At 55.5% G+C, this 16,918-nt stretch overlaps 5 protein-coding genes across 5 annotated transcripts; all 5 read right to left on the bottom strand.

The window, feature by feature from the left end:
• Window positions 1–1,657: 1,657 nt before the first annotated feature.
• NECHADRAFT_73579 (uncharacterized protein) lies at window positions 1,658–2,681 on the bottom strand. The gene is made up of 3 exons (XM_003051584.1): window positions 2,475–2,681; window positions 2,034–2,359; window positions 1,658–1,958 (listed from the first exon to the last, which is right to left on the bottom strand). Exons 1-3 carry the CDS (start codon window positions 2,584–2,586, stop codon window positions 1,953–1,955), a joined length of 444 nt encoding a protein of 147 aa, XP_003051630.1. The 5' UTR covers window positions 2,587–2,681; the 3' UTR covers window positions 1,658–1,952.
• Window positions 2,682–5,678: 2,997 nt separating this feature from the next.
• Window positions 5,679–7,576, bottom strand: HAM2103 (uncharacterized protein; the record flags this gene model as incomplete). The annotated part of the gene is made up of 2 exons (XM_003051583.1): window positions 5,679–6,527; window positions 6,587–7,576. The coding sequence occupies 2 exons, from the start codon at window positions 7,574–7,576 to the stop codon at window positions 5,679–5,681; spliced, it is 1,839 nt and encodes a 612-aa protein (XP_003051629.1).
• Window positions 7,577–8,121: 545 nt separating this feature from the next.
• NECHADRAFT_78881 (uncharacterized protein) lies at window positions 8,122–10,152 on the bottom strand (the record flags this gene model as incomplete). Its single annotated transcript, XM_003051582.1, has 1 exon — window positions 8,122–10,152. One exon carries the CDS (start codon window positions 10,150–10,152, stop codon window positions 8,122–8,124), a length of 2,031 nt encoding a protein of 676 aa, XP_003051628.1.
• Window positions 10,153–11,273: 1,121 nt separating this feature from the next.
• Window positions 11,274–13,651, bottom strand: NECHADRAFT_68244 (uncharacterized protein). Its single transcript, XM_003051581.1, has 3 exons — window positions 13,143–13,651; window positions 11,746–13,076; window positions 11,274–11,684 (listed from the first exon to the last, which is right to left on the bottom strand). The coding sequence occupies exons 1-3, from the start codon at window positions 13,378–13,380 to the stop codon at window positions 11,541–11,543; spliced, it is 1,713 nt and encodes a 570-aa protein (XP_003051627.1). The 5' UTR covers window positions 13,381–13,651; the 3' UTR covers window positions 11,274–11,540.
• Window positions 13,652–14,278: 627 nt separating this feature from the next.
• Window positions 14,279–16,801, bottom strand: NECHADRAFT_104053 (uncharacterized protein; the record flags this gene model as incomplete). The annotated part of the gene is made up of 5 exons (XM_003051580.1): window positions 14,279–14,779; window positions 14,831–15,579; window positions 15,634–16,429; window positions 16,462–16,474; window positions 16,509–16,801. The coding sequence occupies 5 exons, from the start codon at window positions 16,799–16,801 to the stop codon at window positions 14,525–14,527; spliced, it is 2,106 nt and encodes a 701-aa protein (XP_003051626.1). The 3' UTR covers window positions 14,279–14,524.
• Between the last annotated feature and the right edge of the window lie 117 nt (window positions 16,802–16,918).

The following is a 16,918-nucleotide window of genomic DNA, read 5'->3' as shown; positions in this document are numbered from 1 at the left end:
CCCTTCGTTCTTGTTGTCGTTCTCGTTGTTTGGCCTGGAGTTGAATGGCTTCAATTCAGACGTCGTTGCGGCTCTTAGATGGTCGATGGGGACCTGTTGGCTCGGCTCGTGCGAACGGTGGAGTCGAGTGGACCTAGAGAACGCGGTGATCTGTTGGGTGAGTGAAAGTCGAGTCAAGACACGATGCTACGAGCAATAGCAGCGTGGTATACTGACCCGATGCTAGAGCGATGCCGTCCAAACCATAAACCCAGATTCGACGACGAGACTCTTTTCCCAGGCAAGTACCAGCATCTCTTCTTTCAAAGCTTCCCGATATCCCATCTTTCCCTTCCTTGGACCAAGTGGACCCCAAGACCTTAGCTTGCTTCGTCTCGTTGAGATCTGGAAAACCTCCGATGGCCCAACACCCCCAGTCTTGGACGAGGCCCAGGCCAGTCTTGCTGGGCAACACATCGTGAGTGGTGGAAGTGGTGATGGACAGTCTTGGATCCTGGGACGCGATAGTCACTTGAGCCGCTCGTCGCCCCTGGACCTCGACATGGTCAAGTACAACCAGAGATGGTTGACCATTGATTGATATGTTCGTCACATCATCATCGATGCAACATCTCGTTGCCTCCATATCAGCCTCAACTTTGATGGCTTATGGACATCCCATTCTTCCACTTTTGACCATCGCCGGTCATACTCTGGAGTACCCACGTACCACCAACAGGACAGCCTTCACTTGAACACGGACGACATCCCCCGGCGGCACGGAAACCGCCAACTTCGCCATGTGTCGTTTTGACGAATATCTTGGTCGTGGTGTTCAAGTCGGTTCGCTTGCTCTTCGCCAAGTCCGTTCATCTTGTTAGAGATCTCGTCGGGGACACGCCGGGTCATCGGCCACAGCAATTCGAAACGTCGCACACCTGCAGGATGGTATCGTGTCCATGAAATCCTTTGACATGGACAACTCGAGAGGGTTGTTGGCTTTTTCGACAGTCGTTGTCGAATCTGAAGGCCCCAGAACTGGTTGGTGCACGATCGACCAGGTATTTACACCTGCTCGATATTCGGGGCTACTCCAGATCAGCTCGTCACAATATCACAGGTGGACTTGTGTTTCCTTACATACCTCTCATCAGTCCCACAATCTTCCCCCTGGGTCGTTGAACCTGTCCTTGATCCACCCCCGATGCCCGAATCTCCCCTAGCACGCCGCGCGATTGGCCTAGGCGAGACACCAGAGCAAGCGACCCACGGTTGTCAACAGTCAGTTTTGCACCGTGTGGAGATTTTGGATCCCACCAGGAAACACTATGGCGATATCGTGCCTTGAAACACAGGCACTCAGGCGCCCAGGGATACCGCCTTGTTGCACTGCTGGCGTGAGCAGAAATTGCTCAGCGGTCCGGGTCAACTCGGTTAAGCTGGCAGGGCGAGTGTCTACCAGCCCAGCTCGGCTAAGGCGCCAATTCCCCCCGGCACCCGGCCCACGGGAGCTCGATGCAAGCAATTGCCTCATGTCAAGAGCTCTCAGATCTCAACAGCAGCTCACAAAGATGTCATCGATTGAAAGTTAATTGAGACGTCAATTGATAAGATATCGTCCCAAAACGTCACTGTCAAGCTGGCAGGCACTTTCGATGTCGAAACAAGAAAATCTCTTGATGTTGTGGGAGAAGCGGGATGAATGAGGCTTTTTATTTTACAAGTCGGTCCCTGGGAGGAATTACGCAGATTTTCCCCAACTCTATCACAGGGAAGTGCCTATGATCAACGTCCATCCCAGTTCTCTATCCCGTCTATTACAAGACAACCTCCCCTCTATCGTGCAAGCTGGCATCGAGTGCACCAGTGTCAGGACCTTCAAGACACTGCACAAGGCACCGCGCTCAGCAGCTTCCTCCGTATCATTGACTCGATCATTCGGCACGAGCCTTCCCAATTGGCCGGGAAATAACTTAGGTCTAGAAGAGAGGACATTGTTAATCTCGAGTCCATCCACCGCCGGGTATGCGGGGAATATGCGGGGTTTAACTTACGAACTTGGCCATGAGGGCAACCATCAGATCGAAAAGACCGATGGCCTCGACGAAAGCGAAACCCAGAATGGCGTAGGAGAAGAGCTGGCCTCGGAGAGCGGGGTTGCGGGCAACACCGTTGAGGAGGGCAGCGAAGACGAGACCGATACCAATACCGGCACCAGTCAGACCAATGGCAGCGGAACCCATACCCAGGTTCTTGGAGACCTCAACCATAGCCTGGGCGATCTCGGAGGAGTAGGCACGGCGCTGGACCTGGAAGGCGTTGCGGGTGGTGGCCTGGAGAAGAGTCTGGCGCTTCATGGCCTGGAGAGGGCTGGCGGCGCCTTGAATCGATTGTGAGCGAATTGATCTCGAGGTCGTTGTTCGATCGAGTCGGGTTCGGCACGGGCAGAGCTCAATTGAGCCCGAGGAAAATTTTTTGCCGCATCAAGAACTTACCAGAGATGGTTCGCTTGCTGGCGGCAGCGACAGGGGCGCGCACGGCAGGGCGAGCGGCCTTGACGGCCATCTGGGAGGCCAGGCGGGAGGCGAAGACACGAGAAGAGGCCATTGTGATGGTTGTGTGAGGGGAGATGGTTGAAGAGTGAAGGGAGAAAGAGGCTGATGGGAGGTTTAAGAAAAGAGATACGGAGCTCAGCACGAGACAGGACGGCAGTGGAAGAAGGAAAAGGGAAGAGAGAAAGCGTCTGGAGCCGGGAGGAAAGTGAGGAAAGGTGGGCCCACACGGGTGGATATGGTCAGGGGGGTGAGGATGTCAGCCGGGGCAACGGTGGGAGGAAGGGGAACAACGATGAATCCGGGCGAGACATTTTTACGGGGGAACCGGGTGAGAAAACGACACCGAAGCAGACTCCGAACAGAGGGAAGAGCATACAAAATCACGGCTACGGACAGGTCGATTCGCCAGCTTGGACAGCAAAGAGGGTGCTGGCAAAAGGGCGGAAGGGCCAGGACACAACGGGTGCGAATATGGCCAGGGTACTGGCTCGACACGGGCTGGTTAGCCGTCGGGGGAAGTCGGGTGGAGGCTACTGGCAGAATCCTGAGACGTGATTGCTCTGGATGGTTTTGAGAAGCTCAAGGCCTGAGGCTTTTACAGTCGGAGGGACGCGCTTGGCGGGTGGACCATGAATCATGGGAGGAGGGCCACGATGAGCGCCAACTAGGGGTTGGGCCGGTGATGGAACGCGCAACATTGAGAAAAATCTCGGTACGAAGGGGGGACAAAGCCGGAACTACGTGCGAGGACCCCTACCGACCTAGACTAAAAGGCGCCGCGGACCCAACGAAGATTCTGCAGGAGGCGGACAACGACGGCCCTACCGGATTTCCGTCGGAGCATACAGCACAGCGCAACCGGGCCCGAATCGACGACGAAAACCGGCAAATTGACTGGATTTTTAGCAATTGCTTTCAGGACAAGACAGGCGAGCGAGAGCATTGTGCCTTGGTCCAATTCGCAGGCCGAGAGTCAGGAAAAGTCTACCCAGCTGGCATGAGGTACTCACCTCGTACCAGCGCTTGTCTGAGGCTAAAAGGCGTCCAAATCGATATCAGGGCGGGCAGCCCGGCCGGTACCTGGGCATTGGAGGATGCCGAAGGGTGGCGGCGATTGGCCAGCTGGGACGAACAGACTGGCAGTCTTGGGTGAACAGCAACCCCCATGGCTCCGAAGGCGTACAGTACGTTGGGCACAGTAGGTCTGAACACGCAGAGAGTCCCCACTTGGCGGCTTCATGACACAGGGTCAGCGAATCAGCCGAGGGATCTTCCACGTGGGTGGATCGAAAAGAAGCTCAAGCCATGGATTTGGCTGTTGGACTTGGATTCGATGCTGGGAATCCAAAGCTGAGAGCGAACGAAGCAAGTTCCCCGGCGTCCGAACAGCACAGCGGATACCTCCATGATCCGTCCGTCCACCAGATCTCAGATGCAAGCCTGGCACAGTGCAGGGCGGCATCTAGAGGAATTGGCACGTCTCAAACTTGACTGCTACACCCGCCGAACAAGCTCCGATGCTGGACGGCCAACCAGCAGTGGATGTCTTGGCGTTGGATTTGTACGACCAAACTCCATGATAGTTTCCTGTCTCAATTGAGGTCAGGACACCGCTCAATGGCTTCTCAAAGCCGTTGAGGATTCTGAGCAACTTGTTTTGCTGGCTCAGACGTTCCAGTTTTATCAGGAAGCTGGGAAATGACAGTGGGTCGGACGTTCGGGAACCGAAAATTTTTCTGCCATGAGTGCGGGAGCGGTTGCATGGCGGGCTCGGCCGTAGCCTGGCTGCAGCACAGGACAGTGCGCAGAGACAGAGTTGGAACCGTGGCTGGTGGCTGTTGTGGCCAAGCCAGCGAGCACCAGTTGATATGATGGAGGGGAGGGATCTCATCAGTGGGAGTGTTGATGTGACGCAGCCTGGTGGGATTGCTTGGAAAGCTTCGCTCGACACTTTCCTAAGAGCGGCCTTTAGCCATTGGCGCTGATTGCCTTCACGGCGATGCTGGTGGTGGTGTCAAGGCTGACTCTGACGATGTTCTGACACAAAGGCACACAATTGGCAGCCTGTTTCGATGCCATTGAGGCCATTGAAGCTCGATGGAAATGAGGCATAAGGTCATGAAGAGGTCAAGTTGCCTTGAGCCTGACCCAACCACAATCTCAGCCACGGGACTGCCAATTGGACATGTGTGAAAAATGGTTGCTCACACGGTATACATGTGGCAGCCTTGCCTCAGCCACGCCAATGGCAAGCTCTCACTCAATTCATATCTCGACCGCATCTCTCAGCATCAATTGCTCAACAGGGCAGGCATCTCCACGCCTGTGAGATCGCATGGCCATTGCAGGCATCGCAGGCAGCTTGGAATAGCCGTGGCGTAGTCTAGGGCACCCGGGGCCTTACAATCCCGCCGAGATTGGGATTGCCTGCTGGCGATTCGATTGCTAGAAGCAGCCAGAGCCAGAGCCAAACGGGCGAAAAATTTTCGGCACAAGGGGGCGTGCAAAGATGGGAACAGGGCAATCTCGGGTTGGCGGACGACCATCACCCTGTGTTTCTCGTAGAGATACCCGGTGCGAAAAACGTCTACCTGGTCCAAGCTCCCTGCCTCTTTGGGAAAGCTCGTGGAGCAGCGGCATCGGCAGCGATGGACGACGAGATGGACCGAGATGGGAGGGATTGAGGATGACGGCGGCAAGAGACAGAGCCATTGAGCGTTCCCAGACATTATGAAACGTATCGGAGCTTCAGATTGAGATAGAGTGATCATGTGGAAATCGTTTGGTACCGATATTGAGACCTTGACAACCATCAATGGCTCTCAATGGGCTCCGGCGTTGGGGATCAAAATGCCATCGCCATAGCCTCGGCATCTACAACAGCGAGATGATGGGAGATGGCCATGTCGCCAATTGAAGAAGGGTAGATGCCCAATTGCTTAAAGGACCGCTTCCCGTACTACGTCAGCACGTATGGTGTAGTTCTGGACACATTTGAATGTCATCTCGGCAAGGTAACAAGCACGCAGCATTGAGTAGTGCAAAGCGATGATGGCTCAAGATGGTCGGTTCAATGTGCTCAATTGACTCTCGAACAATGGGTATCACTATCGCAGAAATCTCAAAAATGAGAAACACAAACACTCACTCCTCATCCTCATCCTCGTCCTTGGCCTCAGGCGCCTTGATGGCATAGCCCTCGACGAACCCCGCGGCATCGCACATGCGCTCTAGGCTGATCCGGTGCTCCGCTACGTATCGCCGGACCGCCTGCTTATCTACCCGCACCCGCGGCACCATCTTGACGGGCTCCTTGTCGGCCGCGTCCTCCTTTGCCGGAGGCGCTGTGGCAGATGCTGCCGGGGCCGGAGCCTCGTCTTCCTTCTCCTCCGCAGCCGCATCGTCGACAGCCTTGGGTTCGGGCTTACCGGGTCCCAAACCGACTTCTTCGGCGACACCCATGTCTCGCAGCACCTGCAGGCAGTCGTCTGGGTGAATCCACGTCGCCTTGCTGCAGTCGTTCAAATCCACGAGGACCTCGTTACCGGGCCCATTGGCATCAATATCGATGCTAAGGAGCCACCGCGCAATCTCGCCCGCCCAGTACCGCTTGTATCCTTTCTTACCCAAGTCCGATATGGGCTTCTCTGGGCCACCTAGGATACCCTCCCGTCGCGAGATCTCGTACGAAGCCCCCATGAGCAGAGCGCCGAGGCCCTTTCGTTGCCATGGGGGGAATATCAGGATACAGGCGAGGTTGTTATTGTCCCACGACATCTTCTCCTTGGAAAAGAAGCCTGTAATGCGCGGCGTCGGGGGCTCGTCTTCGGTCGACGTGGTAGCGGGGCCGATGCCTAGGGCGTTCCCAGTCGACGAGGGTTTGGCCGGAGGCGTATAAACGAGCAAGAAATAGTTGAAGCCGGTAACGTCGAAGAAGACGGACTTGTTGTCGAGAAAGAGCTTTGCAAAGAGGGACAGGTTCTGGCAAAAGAGCTGGGAACAAGTATCAGCCTCATCATCCTCGACATAATGTAACCTTCTCGTTGACTTACCCCGTCCGTCTCGCCGTCCACCTCCCAGATGCTCCATTCTCCCTCGTCCTGAACAATCTCTTCGACATAACGTATGTTACCCTCTCCTCTCCGCCTCTTGGGTCCGGTTGATCTGGCCTCTTGCGGCACAAGTACCTTTCTCCGACCTTGTGGATGAACGTAGATCTTGCGCCCTGGCACATGGGCTCGCCGCTCACACACCTGAACGTGACCCCGCCATGGTATAACCTCCTTGGAATACTTGAAGCAGCTGGGGCAGACGTGTAAACGATCGAGCACAGGCGGGTGATCGCGATCCCGTCTAGATGAAGACTTGCCGCCTGAAGCCTGATCTTTGGCTCCAGTGTCCTTGCTCCCTCCCTTTCCTGCCGTACCAGAGGAGTCCCCAAGTACCTCCTTTCCGTAATAGCTAGGGTACCATGTGCGGAAAACGATATTACCCAACACCACCTTATCAATATTGCGGTCGGTTCGCAGCGGAGGCCGTGAAGGGGACGACGCTGGAGGCTTTGGCGGGAAGACGGGAGTCACTGTCGGAGGCGGCGGTCGCTCGAGGATGCGCGGCGGCTGTGCTGTTGGGCCATGAGGACGCACGAGCGCTGAAGGGCGGTGCGACGGGCTGATATGCGTTTGAGGTACATGATATGTAATCTCAGGCGCAACCAAGTCCGAAGGCGGTCGGCCAGCTCTCGGCGTCTGGACGCTCGTCATAGCTTGCGGGTTATGCCTTACGGCCGGGCCTGGCTGTTCAAGCGGAGCCCATCGCAGAGTTGTAGACGGTGGTATTACGGGAGGCGGGACGGCAGTCTGTTTTGCTGGTGGTTGCGCTGAAGTTGTTGCAGTTGCTGCTGGTGGAACTCGTGGGGGTTGGACCGGAGTTTGACGCGTCGCCCGACGCGCCCCGGCGGAAGGAGGTTGAGGTTGGGGTTGGGACTGAGGCTGGGGAGGAGGAGCGGGGTCTTCGTCTTGTCGCTTGCGCTTCTGAGGCATCGCTCACTGTGCGACGCTCAGCCGGTGTGTGTATTGTTCTATTCGTACGAGAGACAGAGTGTGTGTGTGCGTGTGTGTGAGTTTGGTCGAGTCGTATTAGTGAGCATGCAACGCCGAAGGATTCCGAATGCGCCGAGCTTATTTTCTCTTTTTGGGAGGTTGTAGCGATTGGTGAAGTTTCCCTAATCTTGCGCCTACACGATTAATACAGTTCAATTCCTCATCAAGCATGGGAAAAGTTAAAAGAGTCGAGTCGCGCCATGGCAAGATTTTAGAATGGGCAGATGCGCCGCGCCGCGACGCGGGGGCAGGAGCGCCGGTGCGCTGTCACGTGCCGGTGGCCGCTGTAAGTTAGGAACTGAGATTCTGGTCCTGGTGTTGAACATTCCATTACCAAAAACGAGGAGTCTCGAAGTAGCATTCAACAGCATGAGTACGTCACAAAACGATTCATAATGGCAATCTGATTCATTCTGGAATTATCGAGCTATCAAAAAAGAAAAACAACAAGAACGAGTTCAACCAGCAAAACAACCGCTCTCCATTTAGTGTCGGCGCAGCGAGCAGGTTGGCGCATGGGCAGCCATGACACGGTCAAGAGTCTCATCACCCTCCTCCCAGTTTTTGATCAGAGTCATCAGCCGGCGACGGGCGAGTCCAGCGTCACGGTTACGGTACACACTATCGATTTTGCGCACGTCGGTTTTGTCACTGGTGAGCCAGCGTCGCTCCTCCTCCTGGAACCGGTTGTACGATGTGCCCTCGCCGTATCGTGCCTTGACATTCTCTGCGAGGTGATTGCGGACGGCCTTGTCCAGCTCCATGTGCGCGTGGCTGCGCTCGGCAGGGTTGGCGAAACGGGTGTCGACCTTTGGCGTAAAGGTGGCTGCCAGGCGCTCTGGGTCCGGCAGGACTGAGTAGGCCGTATACCACACGAGTGTCGAGTTCTGGAGGACTGCCTCGGACAAGGTCTTGAGTCCTGGCGGCGAGATGGGGGAGTAACCAAAGTTGAGGTACGCCAGGCGGCTCTTGGCCTCGATGAGCTCCTTGATGGCGGGCACGGCCTCATCCTCGATGAAGTTGTAAGCCTGACCAAGATCATGAGTCACATACGCCTGGCCAAGGTCAATGACCTCGAGGTTCGGGTGGCCGGTAGCAGCCTTGCAGAGCGCAATGGCACCTTTGGTGCTGACTCCAACCGACTGTAAGAGCAGTCGAGCCAGATACGGTGCCTTGGGCAGTGCAGCTGCAATAGCCTCTATGCCTCCATCGCCAAGTGGGTTGGAGGATATGTAGATGGATGTCACGCCGCAGTGTGGCGACATCAGGAACCTGCCAAGAGCCTGAGCGGCCTCAGTCGAGATGCCGTTACCATTGAGGTAGAGATGCTTCAGTGGGAGTTTGGTACCCTCGGGCATGGCGTGTGTAGCCAGACGATCAAAGAGGTGAGTGACACCTCGATTTCCGAGCTCGGTCTGGTCAAGGTCAAGAGTCCGCAGATTCTTGACTCCAGTGATGAGACGATAGACGTCCTCGGCGGCGTCTGCGCCAAGCGGGTTGCGTTTCAACCAGATATTGGTGACGGCCTCGGATTTAATCATGGCATCCACGAGGATCTTGAAGCTAGCCCCATTGATGCAATTGCCTGCAAGGTACCAAGTGTCCATACGGTCAGGGAACTCCTCGATGAAGTTGGCAATCTCATGAGCACCAACGGGGCCAATGATATTATTGCCCAGCAGGAAGTGTCGGACAAATTCATTGGGTCGCAAGCTGTCCATCAATTTACCAATATGGTCGGGGCCAACAACCATTTTGCAGAGATCCATTCGGCCATCCTCGTACACGACACCTTTGCGGAACTCGGCGCCTTTAACACCGTAGTAAGGCTCGCCTCGTCCCTCGTCGAGCTCGAAGCCTTGGGTGTTACCATTGAGTTCAGAAGTACCACCGTGCTCAAGGTGGCTCAGGAACGGCTCGAGATCAGCCTCGTGGGCGATCTGGACAGGCATGGGAATAGCAGGCACGCCGTCGAGCGAGACTGGGTGCTTGGCCGGGTCCCAGGCGCCCTGGGCAGTGATGCGAGAAGACCAGACGGGGGCGTTGACACCCGGGCCAACACCACCGGTCAAGCCATTGGCGGTGTGGCCGTTGCGAATAGTGGCTTTGAGCAGGTCGTATTTTCGCTGAAGGACAGCCCAGGCACGAAGGTGAACGCGGTCCGCATCATAGCGAATGATGGCTGTCAATGAACCCTCGTGTACTGGGTACACGAGCGGAGCGATAGCGCAGGCCAGATTGTGCCGGGCGGATTTACGTCGAGGAAGATCGTGAAGAGCATCGTCGATACGGTACTTGTCCAGGGGTAGGGCGATGATCTCATCAGCGGTGAAAGGATGAGACGGGTCAAAGTCGGGAAGATGGACTTGAAGGTCAACGAGGCTCTTGCGGCAGAGGCCGGCGAGGTGAATTGCCTGCTCCGTGTCGACCACGTCGTGATATACGGTTGGAGGTTTTGTTTTGGGTATTGTAAAAGCAGGCGGCTCAATCGGCCGCAACTCGGTAGCGGTGGCCATGGTAGCTAGTGTGCGCGCTGTGTGATCCTGTGGTTTACCTGAAAACCTCGGGTTTAGTTTCGTAAGGAAGAAGTTGTCTGTGAGAGATGCTCTCGATTGCTGCGGCTCCCGTGGACTCTTATATACCAGGCACAGCCCGTCTGAGTGACACTGCTTCACAGCCCTACGGGTGGAGACCAGAGTTAAAACAAGGGACTCTTGTCTGCCGAGATGCAGCATGTCAATGTTATGTCAGGCGCAGGGCGTGGTCACAAGTAAAGTAAACAAACAGCAGGGAAAGCTCACATACCGAATGAGTCAATTCAAGAAGCATATCCTCGGTAGGCCTATGTTGTTGGGGTGTTTCTTTGCATCTCTCACCCCCCCTGTAGGCGCATGTATCCACTGGTCCTCCAGGGTGTAAGAGTTATCATTCGCTTGAGGATCTACCTGTAAAAGGTCTGATCTTTCGAGGGTTCGATGGCCCGTCGTGATGTAGTCCGGGATTAGACTGGGAGTGTGGTGTTGTTACCCCGTCGAATGGCGGAGCCCTTTGGTGGTTGTCAGCCTCCATGCAAGGCAGCAGCCGCACTAGCCCACGGGATGTCGATGGAAGGGCGTAGACATTGACAGATCTATGTCAAAACACCAAAGGCTTATTTGACGATTTTACAGGGATCAAGGGTTGGATTTTCATGTGCGTTGCGCAACGTTTTTCCCTTTTCATGTTGTTTTGATGTCTGCAGCTGGTGGCGGAGCTAATAGCCAAAGTCCCAAGGCAGTCAGTCATGTGATTGTACAGCACATATTGACATCAATTGGATGCCTCACATGGAATAGACAAGAGACCAAAAGTCCTAGCCATCTCAGCATAGAACATCATCGAATACATTTTTTCCTGTAGCCGATGTCAAACTAGGTTTATACTGCATCGTGAAAGTCAACTCTGGGCATCCATGCTAAAGTTCAGGGTAAGAGTCACCACCGGTTCCCTGCATTCACGATACAACTCATCCAAAGTTAATTCGATTACGGGCACCGATAGAATGGTATGGAAGCTCATAAGAAGTATCCTCACTAGCTGCACATAGCCTCTCTAGAAGTGGGTGCTTGTCTCATGTCACACAGCATCAACACCAAATCTCGAAACAAATAGTAGATGTATGCTCTCATTCCAACACCCCCCAATCTCCCTACCAAAAGTATCTAATACACATGGAGGGTCTCGAATATGCCCTTGAAACCCCCCTCCAGATCCCACCTCCCCTCTATTCCTGTCCTCCCCCCAAAGTCCCACAGACAACCCTCGTTTCTCCAGGCGTCAGGTGGGTCATTAGTAGAAACTACAGCCAAGAGGACCTATTCCTCATGGCAAAGGGTGAATGGATGGTAGAGCAGATGCTCAAGCTTTAGATGCCGTCAAAGTCACCGCCGAGATCATCCTCATCCAAGTCACCCTCCTGTATCTCCTTCGCCATCTCGCGCTCGCGCTCTCGGGCCTCCTGGGCGTTCTTGAGCTCCAACCGGTGCTGGTTCATGGGGAATCGCATAGCCTGGTGACACACCCGTTAGTTCAGTTGCACAAAATACTGCAGTGTACAGGGGAATACAAACCTTGACACTCTCATCATGCAGAGATAGACACGCTCGGATTCGGTCGTGGAACGCCTCACCCGGCTCACGGGTGGCATACACATCGCCAACCTCCTTGCTCTTCATGAAGCCCCTCTCTCGGTCCAGAGTAGCCTCAATCACACCGTCGCGGATCGCCTTGGCCACAATGTACTCGGCCGACTCCTCGCTGCCAAGCTGCAGGCGAATGCAGATATCCCGAAGGGAGATGCGAGAGTATGACAGAGACATCATGCGAATGCCCGTCTTGATGACGTTCTGTCGGAGACGCAAGATGAGGCTGTAGGTACCATCCCGTCGGAAAGTGTCGGCGTGGTCCGCAATTGTTGTCTCAAAGTCCTCCAGGTTACCAACCCTCACCGACTTGACCAGCAGGAAGTAGGGGTGAAGGGCAATCTCCATGGTAGGCTGTCGGAACATGGCCCTGTCAGGGATATCTCCCATCAGAAGCTCCACCACATACAAGAGCTTGGTCGCTGTCTGGGAGAAACCCAAGGCGCAGTTGCTGGAGGGAGCCTTTCGAGTCGCCGCAGTGAGATGCTCGTGCGCCTCAGTGTAGCGCAGCTGGATGGCTCGGATACGGCCAAGGTAGTAGAGGAATCGTGCTACCTGGTTGTTGACAGCATTCTCGGGGAACTGAGTGTGCGAGACCAGGAGATCAGCCTGGTTGATATGCGAGGTCGAGAGGTAATTTCGCAGCAGCAAGACAATCACCGAAGCTTGTGTGTCGACGTCCTTTCGTAGCACAGCAGTTCGGAGGGCGGCCAGGAGAGTCGGCCGAATGGCGACTACAGGAGAATGGGGAGATGGGGGCAGAGGAGCAATGTGCTCGCAAAAGATGGAGTAGTAGAAGTAGACCTTGGCCGACAGCGAGTCGAGAGTGCGGCGGTTGAGGGACTGGATCCGTTCCGACAGGTACTTGGAGAAGTCGGCTCCGCGCTGGAACTGCTTCGAGTCGAAGAGGTAGACCTGGACAAGGATGCCGAGGAAGATGTCGATCTCGGGAATAATGTCCTTGTTCTCCTTCTCCTTCTTGGAACCGTTCTTGGGGGTTGTCTTGGGCTCGTCGATATCCATCTCTGATCCAGCCTGTCGTCCCAGAGGGACATTCTCACGCTCGATAGCGGCCAGGAGCTGCTTGGCGCTATCTACAGAGCTAGAGGTCGCGGGGAAGGTCTCGGAAATGACCTGGGCAATAATGTCGGGAGTCAAGCGCTTGCGGATGATGGAGATGGATCGCAGGGCGCGGAGGGAGAATCTGGCGTCGAAGAGGGCAACAGCGCGGTCTAACAGGGCAAAGTTGCTCTTGATATCTGCACAGGGAGTAGAGGTTAGCAATTGCTGCTTCACGCACAGTGTCCATCTTGTGGGCTGCTCACCTGCGACTGTCTGCACCACAGGGTCAACCTTGGTCTCCTCCTCCTGCTCGTCCATCGCTACGTCGCCCTCAGCATCAGCCGGGGCCTGTGTCGACTTTTTCGAGGACTTGGAGGGAGGGACAACCACCGTCATCTCCTCGTCACCGTCCTTGGCGGCCTTCTTGCCCTTGGCCTTTGAGCTGTCCTTCTTCTGGACGCCGTTCTCGAGGGGCTTTTTGTTTGGCGTCTTGCCAGGCATGGCGGCGGATTCAGGCGTGCGTGTTGTGAGGACAGGAGGCTAGATCTGCCGGATGCAGAGGCTGATGACGATAGCGGGATACGATAAAGGTCCCGTGAGTCGTGCGCGCGCTTCGGTTCGTCGCGGCGTGGAAGCAGGACCAGACAGCGATGAGAGGTTGAAAGTGAAGAATCTGAGCGCACTGATGATACTACCGATATCGGTGCTCGCGGTGGAAGTCGTTGAGGGGGAGTAAAGTCAACGATTGTCGTCAAAGTTTGGTGATGGAGAGGTTGACAGAGGTTCGATGGAGGTGATGCTGCTGGGTTGCTGGTGCAAGCTCACCAAATGGGGACTGGGGCTTTGGTGACTGGCCAGTGGGCAACTGAGGCGGCAGCGGAGGAGACGCGGCAGGCTTCAGAGGTACCTGGAAACGTGCGGCTCTTTGTGTGCGAGCGCAGGTACCGGTCAAGTACCTGGCGTCTCAGGGCCAAGGGCGAGGACCTTAATAAGCTGGCACCTTGTGGGGCTCTCAGCAGTGACGTTTTCGATGTTGCCTGCAGCGCAATCAACCGATTCCAGTTTGGGAGGCATAAAAACAATGGCGAGTTATGCACGTGTTATTGGTGATGCATAATTCTGGCTATCACTGTCGATAATTCAACTTCAGCTTCAACTTCGTCCTGTCGACTACCAATGATACTGATTAGTATCTCTAATTCAACTAAATGCATCAATTATGGAGCGCTAAGAAGGCACTCATGATGGCACTCGAAATACTGTGATTTGTTACACCCCTATGGGAATAGCTGTCTTCCCCTGAAGACCTCCTGTGAACTGAGTTGATCCTGTGGCCAGAGTTCTAGGACCTTCGTGTTACTGTCGTGGGGCTACCAACGTGCCAACTTAGGGAACCAATCAATCTCAATAAGATTCTTGCATACTATGCTAGAACTCATCTGAATCATCTCAACAGGGCACTTCTAAGCCATAAACCACCTCCCTCATCGATGTAGTAACCTTCTCGATGCTCGCAAAACCCTTTTGCGCCTTTTGATACGGGTATACGCCCAACGCCAAAGTCCATAAAAACACTCCCCCTAAGCCGTGTAGTTCACAACCATTAACAACATCCTCCGGTCTTCTCGACTTTGTGTGTTCTCCCTCATTCACCCTTGCCCGGCATGACCTTGGCCGCTTGGACGGCACTCATCTTGGCGATCCAACCTGTTGATGGCTGAATCTTGCGGACGGTGCGGAGCTCATCGGACGAGTACCCGGGCACGCGGATGTTGTACGTGCGCTCCAACACAAGCTGGATATCTCGAATCTCGAGTATCTTAGACCCACGTTCCTTCGAGTTTCGGCACGCCGCATGGAGGACACTGTCTACAAATGAGTCTGCCATGTTCAAGACGTTCTGGACCATGTTAGCTTTCATCCGATGTGCCCAAACTGTCAATTTGCTTACCTCTTCCACCTCGGGGGTGAGCAAGTTTCCATCCTGACCCTCGGCAGAGCCTCCGCAAACTTGTCGAACAAGCTCATCCAACTTCTTCTTGCTCAAAACGTGGTCGCCCTCGGCTTCGTGATTGTAGGCCGGGACTCTAGACATGGCCGGTTGATTCATCACTCCGCCGAGTGTGCCACTTCCCTGTGACATTGTAGGTCGCCCGGTGTTGACACCTCCTCCGACCGCGACTCCCTGAGGCACGGCCACGGCTTTCTCAGGGAGCACCTTGGGGATGGGCATTTTAGACTGCATCGGTGTTTGCTGAGGCTGTGGTGGATGAGCGTGAGGGTGACCTTGTTGTGGCTGCTGCGGTACGTTAGGCCCCATCACGCCCTGATTCACTGCACTTCCGGGTGTCGGTGTTCCAGCATTGGTAGGTTGGCCAGGCACTTGGGCACTGCCGGGAGTACTGGCAGCTCGTTGATTTGCGAGACTCATGGCAGCCGAATGACTGAGCGCCCGGGTCGGTCCTCCAGCCGTAACAGGAGCGGCGGCGGCGGCTGCAGCAGCAGCAGCATGCTGAGGTGTGGGAATTCGGGGAGTGTTCTGGGTAGGAGTCCCAGTCTGACTCTGGCTCGCGGCGGCGACCATCGAGGGATTGGCAGGGGCGGTATGTGGTTCTTGTTTGACCTGAGGTTGAGGCTGAGGGGGTGCTGGCTGTTGTTGCTGCTGTTGCTGTTGTTGTTGAGGCGGCAGCTGTTGTTGCGCTGATTGAGGAGTGCCTTGTGCTGGGCGCACCTGTTGTTGCACTGGCGCAGCACCTGGCGTCCCGTTGACAGGAGAAGCGCGACCAGCCGCTATTTGATGCTTAGCAGCCTCAATAGCCGCGTTCACAGGCGCAGAAGTGGTCTGCGCGTTGTTCTGTGGATTGGCTTGGGCTTGACCGGCTCGCGCTTGATTTTGTGCTGCTTGAGCCGCCTGAGCCTGAGCTTGTGCCTGGGCTTGAGCTTGTGCCTGTGCGTGCGCTTGTGCTTGTGCGGTAGCCTGTGTCTGAGCCTGAGCCTGAGCCTGAGCCTGGGCAGCAGCAGCTTGTTGACCGGCTTGTTGGGCAGGAGTGGCTGCCTGTGCCTGGATAGAACCTTGGAGGTTGGTCTGCTGCTTGCGAACACTGTCAACCCACTTATGGGCGTCTGCGTGTGACTTGAGCTGGCGTTCTTTCCTAATTTGTAGTTGCCTCATCTCCTCTTCGCTGAATGGATTTCCGGCCTGATTTCGGTCGTTGATGATTTTATCAATCTGCGCCACCCGCTGCTTGCTGCTCTCCATGGTCATAAGGGCGCGACCGTATCGTTCCTTAATCTCCTCAACCCACCTAGTAGCGCTGGCTCCAGACCTCTCGGCCAGTTGTGCAGGAGCCTGGAAGTTCATCTTGTTAACATGGCTCATGATATGCTCGGGAATCGGCATCGGCTGGGTAGTGGCCGCAGCGGTCGCGGCAGCTTGAGGATTCGGTGTCGGCGCGCTGGCGTTGGCGGCTGGGGTTGCGGCGGCGCCCATCGCTTGTTGTTGGGGTTGTGACTGAGGTGTCGCTTGTCCAGCAGCAGCCTGCTGCACTCCCTGAGGACGAGGCTGCTGTTGCGCATTCTGACCTTGAGGTTGCTGCTGGGTTTGACCTTGTTGCTGTTGCTGCTGCAACTGCATCTGCATACGATGCTGTGCGGCCCGGCGCTGTTGGATCTTCGTGATCAATTTCTTAGAGAACTCGATGATCTTCTGTCGCGCAGCGATATTCTCCGGGCTGTTCGGAGGTGAACCTTCGGCCTTGTTCCATAGACCTTGGAGGCCCTGCTCGTATTTGGACTTCTCCTCGTCGCTAAGTGTGGGCAGGTTTCGAATCTGGGCCGGCTTGTACATGGGCGGCGGCTGTCCCTGGGGCTGCTGGCCCTGAGGCTGTTGGCCTTGGCCTTGCTGGCCCATCTGAGGGTTCATGATGGTGGTGGTTGGTGATGCCCGAAATAGGCAATTCGACGGGCTCTCTGCTGCTAGGAAATGTATATGCCCAGGCGCTGGGGGAGAAGAATATTGGGATGCGACAAATAAATAGGT

This window comes from Fusarium vanettenii (assembly GCF_000151355.1).
Source record: "Fusarium vanettenii 77-13-4 chromosome 4 genomic scaffold NECHAsca_3_chr4_2_0, whole genome shotgun sequence".
Classification (NCBI taxonomy): domain Eukaryota; kingdom Fungi; phylum Ascomycota; class Sordariomycetes; order Hypocreales; family Nectriaceae; genus Fusarium; species Fusarium vanettenii.
This window is presented reverse-complemented; position numbering and strand designations above follow the sequence as displayed.

What these genes read in the sequence shown, in the direction of transcription:
- NECHADRAFT_68244 (XM_003051581.1), bottom strand. Translation starts at nt 13,380, where the DNA reads ATGCCTGGCAAGACGCCAAACAAAAAGCCCCTCGAGAACGGCGTCCAG. An exon ending in TGTGGTGCAGACAGTCGCAG is followed by an intron (nt 13,077 to 13,142) that starts GTGAGCAGCCCA and finishes CTCCCTGTGCAG; the next exon opens with ATATCAAGAGCAACTTTGCC. An exon ending in TGCATGATGAGAGTGTCAAG is followed by an intron (nt 11,685 to 11,745) that starts GTTTGTATTCCC and finishes GTGTGTCACCAG; the next exon opens with GCTATGCGATTCCCCATGAA.
- NECHADRAFT_73579 (XM_003051584.1), bottom strand. Translation starts at nt 2,586, where the DNA reads ATGGCCTCTTCTCGTGTCTTCGCCTCCCGCCTGGCCTCCCAGATGGCC. An exon ending in CAGCAAGCGAACCATCTCTG is followed by an intron (nt 2,360 to 2,474) that starts GTAAGTTCTTGA and finishes AATCGATTCAAG; the next exon opens with GCGCCGCCAGCCCTCTCCAG.